A 12307-nucleotide genomic window follows, 5' to 3' on the forward strand; every position below is an offset into this window, starting at 1 on the left:
TGTTTGTGTCTTTATACATGTCTGGAGGGGATGACAGACATCAGGTTTAATTAGTCAGATAAAAATGTGCAAGTATTGAATTAGCATTTGTAGACCTGTGGAATGAATTTGGAATCTTAATTATAGCATAGTTCTAACATCTCATGCGTGCTGAGATTATGATGAGTTACATCATAATCTCTCCCTGATAAATGATTTGTTTCTTCTGCCTGTAACCTCTACGTTGGTCATGTAAACTTACACATTTGTAGACTGTGACACCAGGCTAGTGATGGATAATCTCGGTCTGCAGCAGTGCACGAATGCCACTGCTTTCTAGAGCTTGTAAATATCTGCATATCATTTATAAAGTGCTTCACTGGCTCAACAAGCCAGGCTGTCCGGGTGTCATTCAGAAGTCATCCAGCCAATAATATAAAGAAGTCTTTTTGGCCTCAGTGAGTGTGTTTGGTACATTTTTTTTCAGAAATCAATCAAAACTGAAAACAAACTCTTGTCGAAATGTAGACATGCTGGCAGGTTAACAAATAAAATTAGGCAATGGGGCGACACAGCATCCTGCAGCGTGAGGTTAAGCTGAGGACCAGAGTTGATACAGTGAGTGATGCTGAGTGCAGCTCTGTCCAGTGCAGCAGTCTGGCAACGCTGCAGTCAGAATAATAGGATTACTGGGACAAATGATGTCAGATCACAGGCCCAGAAATCCCAGCACCCAGTTCATCGATCTACATCCATATGCTGAAAAAATACAGTTTGTGTTACTATTCAATCAACATGATGACCTCTTATTCGGGATTTGAACTGTTGGACGGACAAAAGACATTTGACGGCGTCGCCTTGGACTGTGAGGAGCCATGATGGACATGTTTTAACAATTTTTGACATTTCATAGCCTAAGCGATTAATCAGTTAATGAAGAAAATAAACATTGCTGCTGTACACAACTCTAGCAATTATTATATTTTTCAAATGTCTTAAAATTGGAGGATTAATCATTTAATCTTCCTGTGCAGAAACAGAGATTAATGACAACCTAGAATCTGTTACGAGTGGCTTGTGTGTGTGTGTACATATTTGCATTTGCATTGCATTTTATCTGTTGCCACACTGTGTTCTACATGTCTGCCATCACAAAGGGAAAATGCAAATGTGAACGGACAGGACACTGGGGAGCCTTCAGCTGGTGTGAAAGAGGTGCACGATGAAAGGAAAGCAGAGAAAACAAGAAAGTAGGTGATGAACCAGTTAATAAAACAATGTCAGGTCTGAGGCAAAGAGCAACTGCCTGATTAACCACATGTTAAGCCTGTTTTGGGGGGTTAAACGCGGGGTGTGAATCGGGGGCGCCATCTGTGCCTTACATGCAAACATGTCCCAAAAAGCCTCTTGGAGGGAGGCTTTAAGGGTGCATGACAGCTTTCATAAAGCTCAATCATGAGTAGCCTAAATCCTTGTCTGAAAGGACGGAGACAGCTTCTCATGCAGGCTACTACACCGGCGACAACTTGTCTGACAACAGAAGGCTGAGCACAGTGTGCCAGCACATGGCACTGACTGATGACAGTCACCTCCACTGTACTTACTGCTGTCTGCTCTTTCCCCTCGCCTACTGCTTCCCTCAGCTTGTCAAGGTAAATATGAATTCACCCCGAAGGGAAGTGCTTAAGTCATGATACAATTCACAAGTCATGTGGGAAAAAAGCAGCAAAGTCAGTGTTTTCATTTGGTGGCCCTCCATCACTGAGGCTCTGTGATTCACAGTGAGTAACGCACTGCAGCAGATTAGAGGCAATCAAACGGATCAAAAGCACTGAACGCCTTTTGTGCAGAATCAAAGGACACACTGGAGATGAGCAGCGTTCAGTATGCAGTCTGATAACCAAGATGATCACTGTGCTATCTTTGTGATATTAACATACAGCCATGCAAGCGGCTCTGAGAGGCTGCTAACGTCAGCACGCCAAGATGCTCGCGACGATTGCTAATTAGCAACACGACGTAGAACTGAGGCTGACGGGAATGTCATTTGTGTTGCAGGTTCGTTGTAAATTGTCAAGATTATTTTACCCAAAACCAAACATGTCAACCTCATGGTGGTGCTACAGGAAAAGTCAGGAGGGTTCATCCTCTGCGCACCATGAATTAGAGGCTTTTTTGGGAATCCTGCGTGTCACAGTCCAGTAACAGTTAGAGCTGGGATAACGCAGGCCGGATAATGTTGGGAAGTCACAACACACTCAGTACTAGTTTAATATATCTGAAGTAGGTGGTGGCAGGGAGACACGACAGATAAGAAGGAGATCTGAGGAGCGCAGGCTTTATCCTAACCCCTAAACACACACAGAAAGTGAGAAAGCAGACTAGCGAAAGATTACACTGAAATCCAATTGGGATCAAATTATACAAAAGAAGCAGAAGAAAAAAAGTAGAGAGTTTGGGAAATTGAGATTCTGTTCCAAAAATATGCTAATGCCTCTAGTGCATATGATTAGACAGCTTATGGGTTGTCTCCTCCCTCATTATCTATTCAGTTTTTCTGCCCTGATGGGTTGATGCAAGTGGAGATAACAATGAATGCAGCAAAAGTCTGTCAAACTTTCACTGCAGAGCGGCGAGTTACATAAACAACACTAAAGTTAATTGCACAGCTCTTTTGTATTCCAGCAACAACTCAGAACACAGCTTTGGTTTTATTGTATCTATTAAAAACCTATGCTGCCTAAATGACAGACATTAACCAATGGGCAGAGATTGACAGGCGGGGACAGCAGTGAGACGGAGATGCTGTTAATCTGAGTGTCACATTAGTCTCGTCATTCGGACAGCAGAGAGTATGTTGTCTGGTTAGCGGCTGTGTGGATGGCAGAGTCCTTGTGAGCAGCAGCAGTTTGCCCACATTTATCCAATTAGAGTCTAACAGGGAGCAACCACTGTGTCCCCAGTGGACTGAAGGAAAACACACACACACACACACACACACACACACACACACACACACACACACACACACACACACACACACACACACACACACACACAATCCCTCTGACAAGTCTTGGATTCCTGCAAGCATCCATGAACCGCACATCAATCGAACTCAACAGAAATAAATACAGGTTTTAGTGACAACAGGAAGACAAAATGGTCAGTTGGAGGTATGGACGGCACTGTGGAGATGCACCAATTGTACCACTGGGTCCATATATTTACTATATATACTTCAATAAACCTAAGAATTACACAGATCTGCATTTCATGATCACTCACAAGTTAAAAATGAGGCTGAGTTTCTCTGTCTGTCTCTTTTTTGAGTGGCGGTTGGAGGTCCTTTAAATGTCAATATGTTTAAATTTCACATGCGTACTTCACATGCGCATCGCATTACAACGAAAGTAGATGAATTGCATCTTTGGGGCCCCGGATGAGTCGGGCTGATTAAATTCTGTGCAAAAAGAAATGATTCATCTCACATCTTAGCCAGCCAGATGTCACCTGCTCCTACAGGGGAAATCTAACCGTCCCTCTGTTTCACAGCGACTCAAAGATAGTTTTTTCTAAAACTTGAGAAAATTAAATACACAATGAGAGGACATACTGATAAGTTTTTTCACAAACTGCAACCTTTATCATAGTTTACAGACTTGCGGGTCCTGCTGCACTGAGGGCTGGTTTGTTAAACTCTGTTATCAGAGAACAGGGAGGAGGCTGAGCGATAGGAGCAGGAGAATGAGAGCTCGAGGCTTTCTATGTGGCACGCTGGAACAAGATGAGAGCAGGGAGATGAATGAGCACACACACATGTACACAACTGGTCTGTTAAATTCTCATGTGCACGCTTTATGAGGCAGGGTGTGGTGTGTGCATGTTGGCTTCTTCTATTTACTTTATTCCATGTGTGCAACACTTTTCTTTTCATTATAAAAAAAACCCCAAATATACATCCACATGCTCATTATTATGTTATTTTATACTGTTTTCACAACAAAATATTTTGCAGAAAGGAAAGGAAGTTGCTGGATGACAGCGTGCGTCTATGATTCCCATTCATGCGACAGTTGACCCACATCCACCCCAGGCCAGGAGGAAGGTCGGCTGACTCTTGCTGTCAGTCTAAATGTAATATCAGCCACACTCCTGCCATGCTTTTGCTGTGTGGCAAACATGAAATTGCTTCATTAACAGCATTAAGCCATTTCAAATAGTCAGTAAGAAGATGTTACAGCTACAAATATATGATGCAAGTAAGCAGTTAATAGAGGTGTTGACGCCGTGAAGGAGCGTCAGGAGCGATTAAACACCAACTTGATCTCAAAGCTTTTAAACCCCAGCTGCTTCCTGCATGTTTAAACCAACACTGATTTAAGACAAGAGCGGGAGAACGCAGAGTAAACGCAGCTACGATGAAAGGAAGATGAAGAGAATGAGTGTATGGAGGAGGTTGAGCGATAGGAGCAGGAGAATGAGACCTTGAGGCTTCCTATGTAGCACGCTGGAACAAGATGAGAGAAGTGAGATGAATGCGCACACACACGACTCCAAATAACATTTAGAAGTAGGGCAGCCTATCTGCCAGCTCAAAAGCCTGCAGCGCTTTCCTCAATCATTATCCAACAAACGATACCATGATACAATAGGCCTAGTTTATCTGCCTACTCATGCTAAGAAAGGAGGCCTCCAGGCAGAGAAGCACAACTTGCAAACCTGACATGTTTATTTTAAATAACACAGAGAGTTTCTGGTAAAATGTAGATTTTACTAGTGTGAATAAAAATACTTAAAAATACTGCAGTATTGTGTCAATACAGGCTACATATGTGTGCTTTTACTGTGCAGCTGTCATCACATACATTCATGACAAATCGGACAGAGTTAGTTTCTACATCCGGACAAACTTTGAGCCCATCCCAAACCTGATGGGGAGTTGAGAAAGACCTGTTTTGGCGGCGGGGCTGGTTGCCAGGGAGACCTGAGGAGCAGCCTGACATTTGCGGTTAATTCAGATCTGCAGAATAATAGCAAGAGGGAGCGAGGGCTCAACAGCACCATTCATCAAAAGACGGACGGGGCAAGCCATGCGATTGAAATTCTAATCTAATTCAGATCTGATCGTTCTGCTGGGACAGACGGGATGACCCAACCGAATTTGAGAATTTACACATATCATAATTACTTTGACCAAATATTGACACAGTGACCAGCAGAGGGAAAACAGAGACACAAAAGAAGACATGAGCAGCTGCAGTTCTTGTGATAGCATTTCAGGCACTGACGTCACGCAGCGTGGATGCACATGATGACAGAGTCCCACTTCCACTACAAAAGATGCCTGAGAGCAAAATTACACCATAAAAAGATGAAAAGTCTGCAGCAACGCGAGCAGTTAGGAACAGTGGTGCTTTGAGCAAAGCTAACATCTGTATGCCAACACGCTCAAAATTCAATCTAGGCGATGTTTAGCACGCTAGCTTGCTGACATTGTTGTTTGTGTTTTGCAAGTATTTGGTCATAAAGTGTCGAGTAAATTGAGATTTTGATGGAGCTATCTGAAAAGTCAGAGGATGATCAAACTTACTACCATTTATCCACTTGGAAACATGAATGCATATAACAGATTTCATAGGAATCCGCCCTATAGCTGTCAAGCTATTTCACTCAAAAACAAGAATGCCTCGTGGTGGCGCGACAGGGAAAGTGAGGGGGTTCACCACAGTAAGTGGGATTCATCCTCCAGGGAATATGAATGTCTGTACCAAATGGAGTGGAGTGTTCTGGACTGCATCATACTGCAAAATGTTCCTTTTATTGTGTCCACCCTTTGTACATACGCAGGACTTTTTGGCCTGTACAAATCTCATACAGTTTTCTGTACAAACACAATAACTCCTGTGCACATTGATGTAAATGTGTTGCAGGTGCAGGCACACACCCACGGCAGAGCCACACCTGTCCAGTTCCTGGTCTGTTGACTTTAGTTGTGTTTGTGCTCGAGATTAGCTACAGAAAGCTTTGCAGCAGGCGGCAACAACAGCAGGAAGCAGGTCTCAGAGCTGCTCAGATGACTTTCTGGCTGAGCTCCAAGGGGACTTTTACACTGTAATGAAACTATTAGCTTGGACTTGCTGACATATTGTAATACTCACAAACAGAATAAAAAGAACACTGTCTTTACACAGCTGACCTGTAGAAAATGCCAACCCTGATCAGTTTGTCATAGAAATCTGCTTTGGTTCAGCGTTATGCTATTTTTATAACATCATGATTTTCAAGTCTGGAAATAAAACAAACAATACACTCTATATTCATTTATCCAACACACACAGGAAACCGAAAAAAACACAACTCCCCCAGCTCTGCGTGCTGAAGCTGCAGAGAGCACCGGGCAGCGAACATCTATGAGGAAAATGTGCCTTTAGGCTCTTCAGCAGGATTGAGTTCATGGCTTTAGAAATGGCTTTTCCTTCGGATGGGGCTTGTTTTGGGTGAGAGTGGGCAGATCAGAGTATATAAGACTTGACTAATTATAGTGCCGAAAGACACGGCGTAGCCTTAGGGCAGACGATAAAAGCCTGTGTGTTTGTGTATGCGTGCAACATGATGCTGCTTGTGGAAACAGGGACCACTCACCACCTGTCCGTCCATCCATCTGAGCAAAGACCTGCTGTCCCTTCAGCATAATTATCCACCACACACACATGCACACACACACACCAATGTCAGGAGGAAAAAACAGTAAAAGTAGTGAGTAAAAATTTCTACCTCACAATGAAGAGGAAATGATTTCACTCTGGTGATGTTTTGTAACTCAAAGGTCTGCTGGTAAAATCCTATCTAAGTGTTTCTCGGAGGGTCTGGACACCTGTCCTAACTGTCAGTTATCAAGCAGCTAGCAAGCTTGTTAGCTCAGAGATTTGCCAGAAGGACTAAAAATCACAAAACAGAGAAAATAGAAGCTTGTGGAGCTATTTATGACTCACTAGCGATAGCATGTTCTCAGCTAATTAGCCTGTTTGTGGGTAGTTCAGCTACAGTAGTTCATCAACTAGCCCGACAAGAAGTCACCATAGCCTAGTTTCCATCCTGATCACCTTAAACCCACCTTCAGTCGAAAAACTGTAAGAACCACATATTCTGTGAAGCTGCCCGGGTGAATTTCACTGTGCCCCTTCTGATGTAACCAAGCCTTCACAGAGCAGATCACGCAGAAGTACACTTTTAAACACTGACCACAGATTGTGACTTATATTCAAGTGACTGTTAATCACGAAGAATGGGACCCCCGCTCTTCAGGGGTTTGGATAAACAAAGGGTGACTGCGCCCATTCAAAGCTGAAATCGCATCTAATCCAGCACACATATAGGTCACCTACTATGCTCTTATACATCTGCCATTAAGCTAGCATGCATACAAAGTGACAACAATGACCCCCAATATGTGTCATGCTTCCTTAATACAGCATGTCCCTCACTGACACATGTGAGCGGAGACACAGGACAACACCCGACCAACCGCCCCCACGTTGCTATAGATCTGTAACCCCCCTGGAGTTAAGCTGTGCTCTCATTTCTCTCCTGGTTTTCTGGGACATGCAGTGTGTGTAACTGTTACGCAAAAATGTGATTTGCTGATAATTTGGAATTGTTTATCGGGTTGTGACTCCCGTTCAGTTTTCCTCCTGCTCGCGTCGTTTGATCGCCGCGTGTGTTCCAGTCTAACTTTGGTTCTGCTGGAGGTTTAGAGTGAAATTGGTGCATTTCACACTCATGCATAGTCATATGTGATGTTATCACCAATCTGTGTGTGTTTGTGTCTTCTGCAGCCTTCAGGCATGGGTGAGCATTTGTTATGGCTAGCTGCCAAACTCTGACTATAAAGAATGAAGTGAAAGACAGAGAGAAACAGAAAAGGGATACCTAGAGGAAGTGAAAACGGATATTTCTCTGTTATTCATTTTGGCTGCTGCCAAACAAGATGACAGCTGCCACAGTGTTGTGTGAGTGAGTGACAGGTGGTCACACGAGCGCAGAGAAGAGAAACAAGATGGTTAATAACAAACAGGCTTTGCAACACTGATTTGGCAGTTGCAAAAATCTCATGGGTTCTTGTTGACAAAATCCACAATTAGAAGATGTTGTGCCTGTGCCAGTTTTTACTTCTTTACCATCACTTAACTGCCGGTGCTTCCACAGGTTTTCTGTCCACTGTTTGACTAAAGTCTTAAGTGCAGAGACACATAAGGACACAGAGTTAAACTAAGTTAGTGTAAAAATGTCTGTTGCATTCCCTGACAGGTCTGGAGTGCTGTTTTCCCACTACATCCCTCTTGACAGTCGGAGTCATGACAGCTCGGCATGCTCTCACAAGACTGACACAGACTCAACGGACCCGTGGTGAAACGAAAAAAAACAAGAAAAACATAAAGTTTGCTTTTTCCTCGCACTGCAGACAGAGATCTCCTCATGACATGTTCAAGACAGACACGGGAGCCATGTAATTTCCAGCGAGACCCTCGGCAGTCTGAGGAAGGAGGCTGCATCCTGACGGACATGTGAGGGAGGCTTAAAATCCCATTAGGGCCGATCAAAATTCAAAGGGAAGCATGCATAGCCTGCCCTCAGCCTAAAATCTATTCCTGTCAGCACTGAGTAGATGGCAGAGATGGGCTAAATTGAGGCAGTCTATTTTGGTAGGAGGAGAGTGAGGGGATGAAAAGAAAACAGCAGTGGAGGAAGGGGGGTTGGAAATGAGGGGGTGAGAGAGGGGAATGACAGAGGAGAGAATAGCCTTTAACTTGTTTCCTTTGTAGAGAGACAGTGGCCTCCTGTAAATAGTTCCTGTTTGTTTCCCAAGGAAAATCCAGCATATACACACGTCCTTTACTGAGGCAGCGAGCTGTGGACAACTACGGCAAATCTCTCCATGTGGGACGCAGCAACGCCAGCCTTTGTCATTCCTCGTTAATCAATTGCGGAGGTTGTTAGAATGCAGGGGGGGTATCTATTATGGAGCACTGGAGCTCACACACACACACACACACACACACACACACACACACACACACATTCATACATACAAACAAGTGTGTGTGAATGCACTTGTGCGCCACCGGGGCGTTTTCTATGCCACTGGTCAAACTGAATGAAACAAATTCTTATAAACCAACACAGTAGGACCAGTCAGCCATAATGGGAGAAGATTTAACAAAACGCGACTCTGAAAAGATCCACAGGGTACAAAATTGCGTCTTTTCACTTTCTCGCGGTGGGAATGGCAGGTGTGTGCGTGCTTGAGGAACGGCTGAGGACTCAACTAGCACAGCTCCTCCGCTGTGTCCAAGCCAGCATCTCTGTTTGTTCAGAGATGATCAGGCCGTGTTGCTCGCTCTCTTCTCATGTTTGCTCCTGTTTCCTCACATCGACTGAGACTAAAGAGATTAGCCGAGGGAGATGAAACGACTACGGCTCTGCCAGCCACCATGCAACCCCTCTCGCTTCCAGGACTTCCTCTCAAGTCTTTCTCCCGGTGCCATCAGTTCATTCCTCACTCTCTTTAATCACACTCGACTCTGCGGAGTCTCTGCATAGTCCCTGAGCTAAAGGGTTGCACTTTTAAATTAAAGACAAGGCCTTTTGCTTTTGTGAGGAGAGATGAGGAGAAAGTCAGCGAGGCCAGTCAATATTCATCTACACAAAGCTAATTACATGTGACTTGGCAACCAACCCTAAATGCACGCGCCTGCCCTGAAAAAGGCTCATGTGTTTGCATTCACACAGCGTGAGAGGCTTCACCCAAAAAAGAAGTGGCTGGCACAAAAATACAGTCTTTACTTTCCCATGTGTTTAAAACCGAGGCAGCACAAACAGCGGGTACGCTAACCCTTATGTAAGACGAACTTTAAAACAAGGACGTGGAACTTTGGAAAGAAGAAAAAACATATGAAAAGTTGAACTCATAAGCAGTGAAATACACCCTCAGCCACTTGAATACACTCAGATTTGCTGCTACAGCCTCAGTTGGTCTGGTATGACCGCTAGCTTATGATGGCTGACGTTAGCTAACGATTAATGTCAGATCTTTTCGAACTGACATTACTGAGACAACTTACAGACTTTAGGACTTTTGCTGCTGTTATGCATATTTAACAGACCTAACTCAATGCATATAAATATATCTCCTAAAACGTTTAACTGTTCCTTTAAAGTCCATTTCATGACTTCTCCTCAGAGCTACTGACCCAGGGAAATGTTGTGATTGTGACTTGCGTCCACAGTGGTCGCTGTTCAGTAAAAGTTACGTCGTCTTGCTTTAAAGCTTCAGCTGCGAAGATGACACAACAGAGAAAACCAGTCATCCACCAGTGAGGATAATAGCATAAGTCTATACTTAGTAATATCTCTCTAGTCACTGTCAGCAGCAGCCTATACAACAGTGAACTGCTTCATTCATTAGCCATTTAGATATCCCGAGAGTTACAACCTAAATACATTAATTCATTCATAATTCATTCAAAGCTTTCTTTAGACCTCAAGAGACTTCAATGTACAGAGATACACAAACCCATCATGTATGCATTCACATGTGAGCACACATTCAGACATAAATACACACTAATGACGCACCCTGTGTATTTTCAAATAGGAACATCATATAAATAGTGCACAGATCTTTGATTTGATGCGACTTGACTTATGTTTCTGTTTTTCCACAGAGATAATCTTTTTCTTGTAGCAATCAAAAGCATCTTCCCTGCCTGCCTATACCTGCTGTTTAATGCTCTGCCTCAGCCTGCGGCATATCACCACGATCATCATGTTTACTTCACAACCTTATTGATTTGTCAGTTTCGGGATCGCAGGAAATAACAGCCACTATCTGCAAACTCAGCCCACTCACACTGATACAGACTCATAAACAGTCTGGCTCCATAGACCTACTTTTGAAGATGGGTTCGGCTTGCCTTAAATATCTCTTCTGAACAGCGGGGTTCCTCTGATTTCATACACACACAGTTAAACACTTAAAGCAACGCAGCAGCCACCTACAAACCCGCTCTTTCACACTACGGGAGCCAAAACGAGGTAAGCGTCTCGGATTCCCCAAAATGGTAAAAAAAAAGTTTGAACCCTGTGCCTCAAAACTCCTGCATTTTTCAGAGGATACGTGCACATTATGGCTTTTTAGAAGCTCAAAAAAAAAGGAACTGCACATTTCTTTCAGCCAGGCTTAAGAGCCTTGTCGTGTCTGAACCGAGCTGGTCTAGTGAGTCACACTTAAATTACAGAACCGCCCCGGCTGTCTGATACAGCTCTATGTTAGCTTCTGGAGGAAAATGCTGGCCTACTGGGACAATGCGAGGGAAAAATGATTACATGATCCCCATAGTAACACCACTGATAGAGCTTTATGGAACAAAAAAAACCCGCCAAGGCTGACTATGATATGATAGTGTGAATAACAACGAGGAAAGAGCGAGTGCAGGGTGAGAGAGAGAGAACAAATTAAGCTACAAAAAAGGTTGATTTGTGAAATTCTACCAGGACAACACAGCACAATAAGCCTCAGTCTGACTTTACAGCAATAACAAGCACACACTGTGCCCTTCAACTCCCTCAAAGGTAGCCACTATTCAGCAAAGAAAGCCGCACAATCTACTTCCATCTTATTGCTTTTTCTTTCAAAATGCATCCCTGCATCGCTTTCCCAGAAGTCGTGTTCTGCTGTCCAGTCAAAGCGTGCGTCACTCCATCCTCAATACAGATTTCATCTGACAGCCGCACTCTTCTGTATTGTGCGTGTGTGATTACTGTGATACGTTTCTGTCCTCCATCATGGAAGAATCAGCACAGGACAGAGTGAGGAGTGTGTGATTACATGACGTAAATGACTTCATCTTACCCTGATTCTCCTCATGGCTGCCACGATCTCCATCCGGCTGTTGGGCCTGGGCACGTCGAGACTCCCCACATACTGTAGTAAACAATCAGAGTCAGAGATATTATCCACCGTCTTCTACGCACAATTAATCTGCCACAAGCATATGTAACAAACTCAGCGTGTTAAATCAATTCAATTCTCTGAGCTGTGACTGATCACAGCCATTGATTGTGCAGCTTATTCAACTCAAGCGGCTCCGCAGGTGAAGCGAGTCATCTGTAACCCTGATTTAAATAAAGTTGGGACTGTGCAAAAGTTAAAAAAATAAAAATAAAAACAGAATGCAATCATTTGCAAATGAACTGTGTCCACTAACAATGGTTTTCTGAAGCATTCCTGAGCTCATGTGGTAACATCTTTTATCACATCATGTGT

General features: G+C 43.7%; 1 protein-coding gene across 2 annotated transcripts in view; it reads right to left on the reverse strand.

Moving 5' to 3' along the window:
• Window positions 1-12307, reverse strand: part of LOC143337734 (carboxyl-terminal PDZ ligand of neuronal nitric oxide synthase protein) — a 47988-nt gene that overhangs the window by 33768 nt on the left and 1913 nt on the right. For both annotated transcript variants that reach the window (XM_076757502.1, XM_076757503.1), the window contains exon 2: window positions 11894-11965. In XM_076757502.1, the coding sequence (XP_076613617.1) occupies window positions 11894-11965 (72 nt within the window). The remainder of the gene's footprint in view (window positions 1-11893; window positions 11966-12307) is intronic.

The sequence above is a fragment of the Chaetodon auriga genome, chromosome 19 (genome assembly GCF_051107435.1).
Source record: "Chaetodon auriga isolate fChaAug3 chromosome 19, fChaAug3.hap1, whole genome shotgun sequence".
Taxonomy (NCBI): domain Eukaryota; kingdom Metazoa; phylum Chordata; class Actinopteri; order Chaetodontiformes; family Chaetodontidae; genus Chaetodon; species Chaetodon auriga.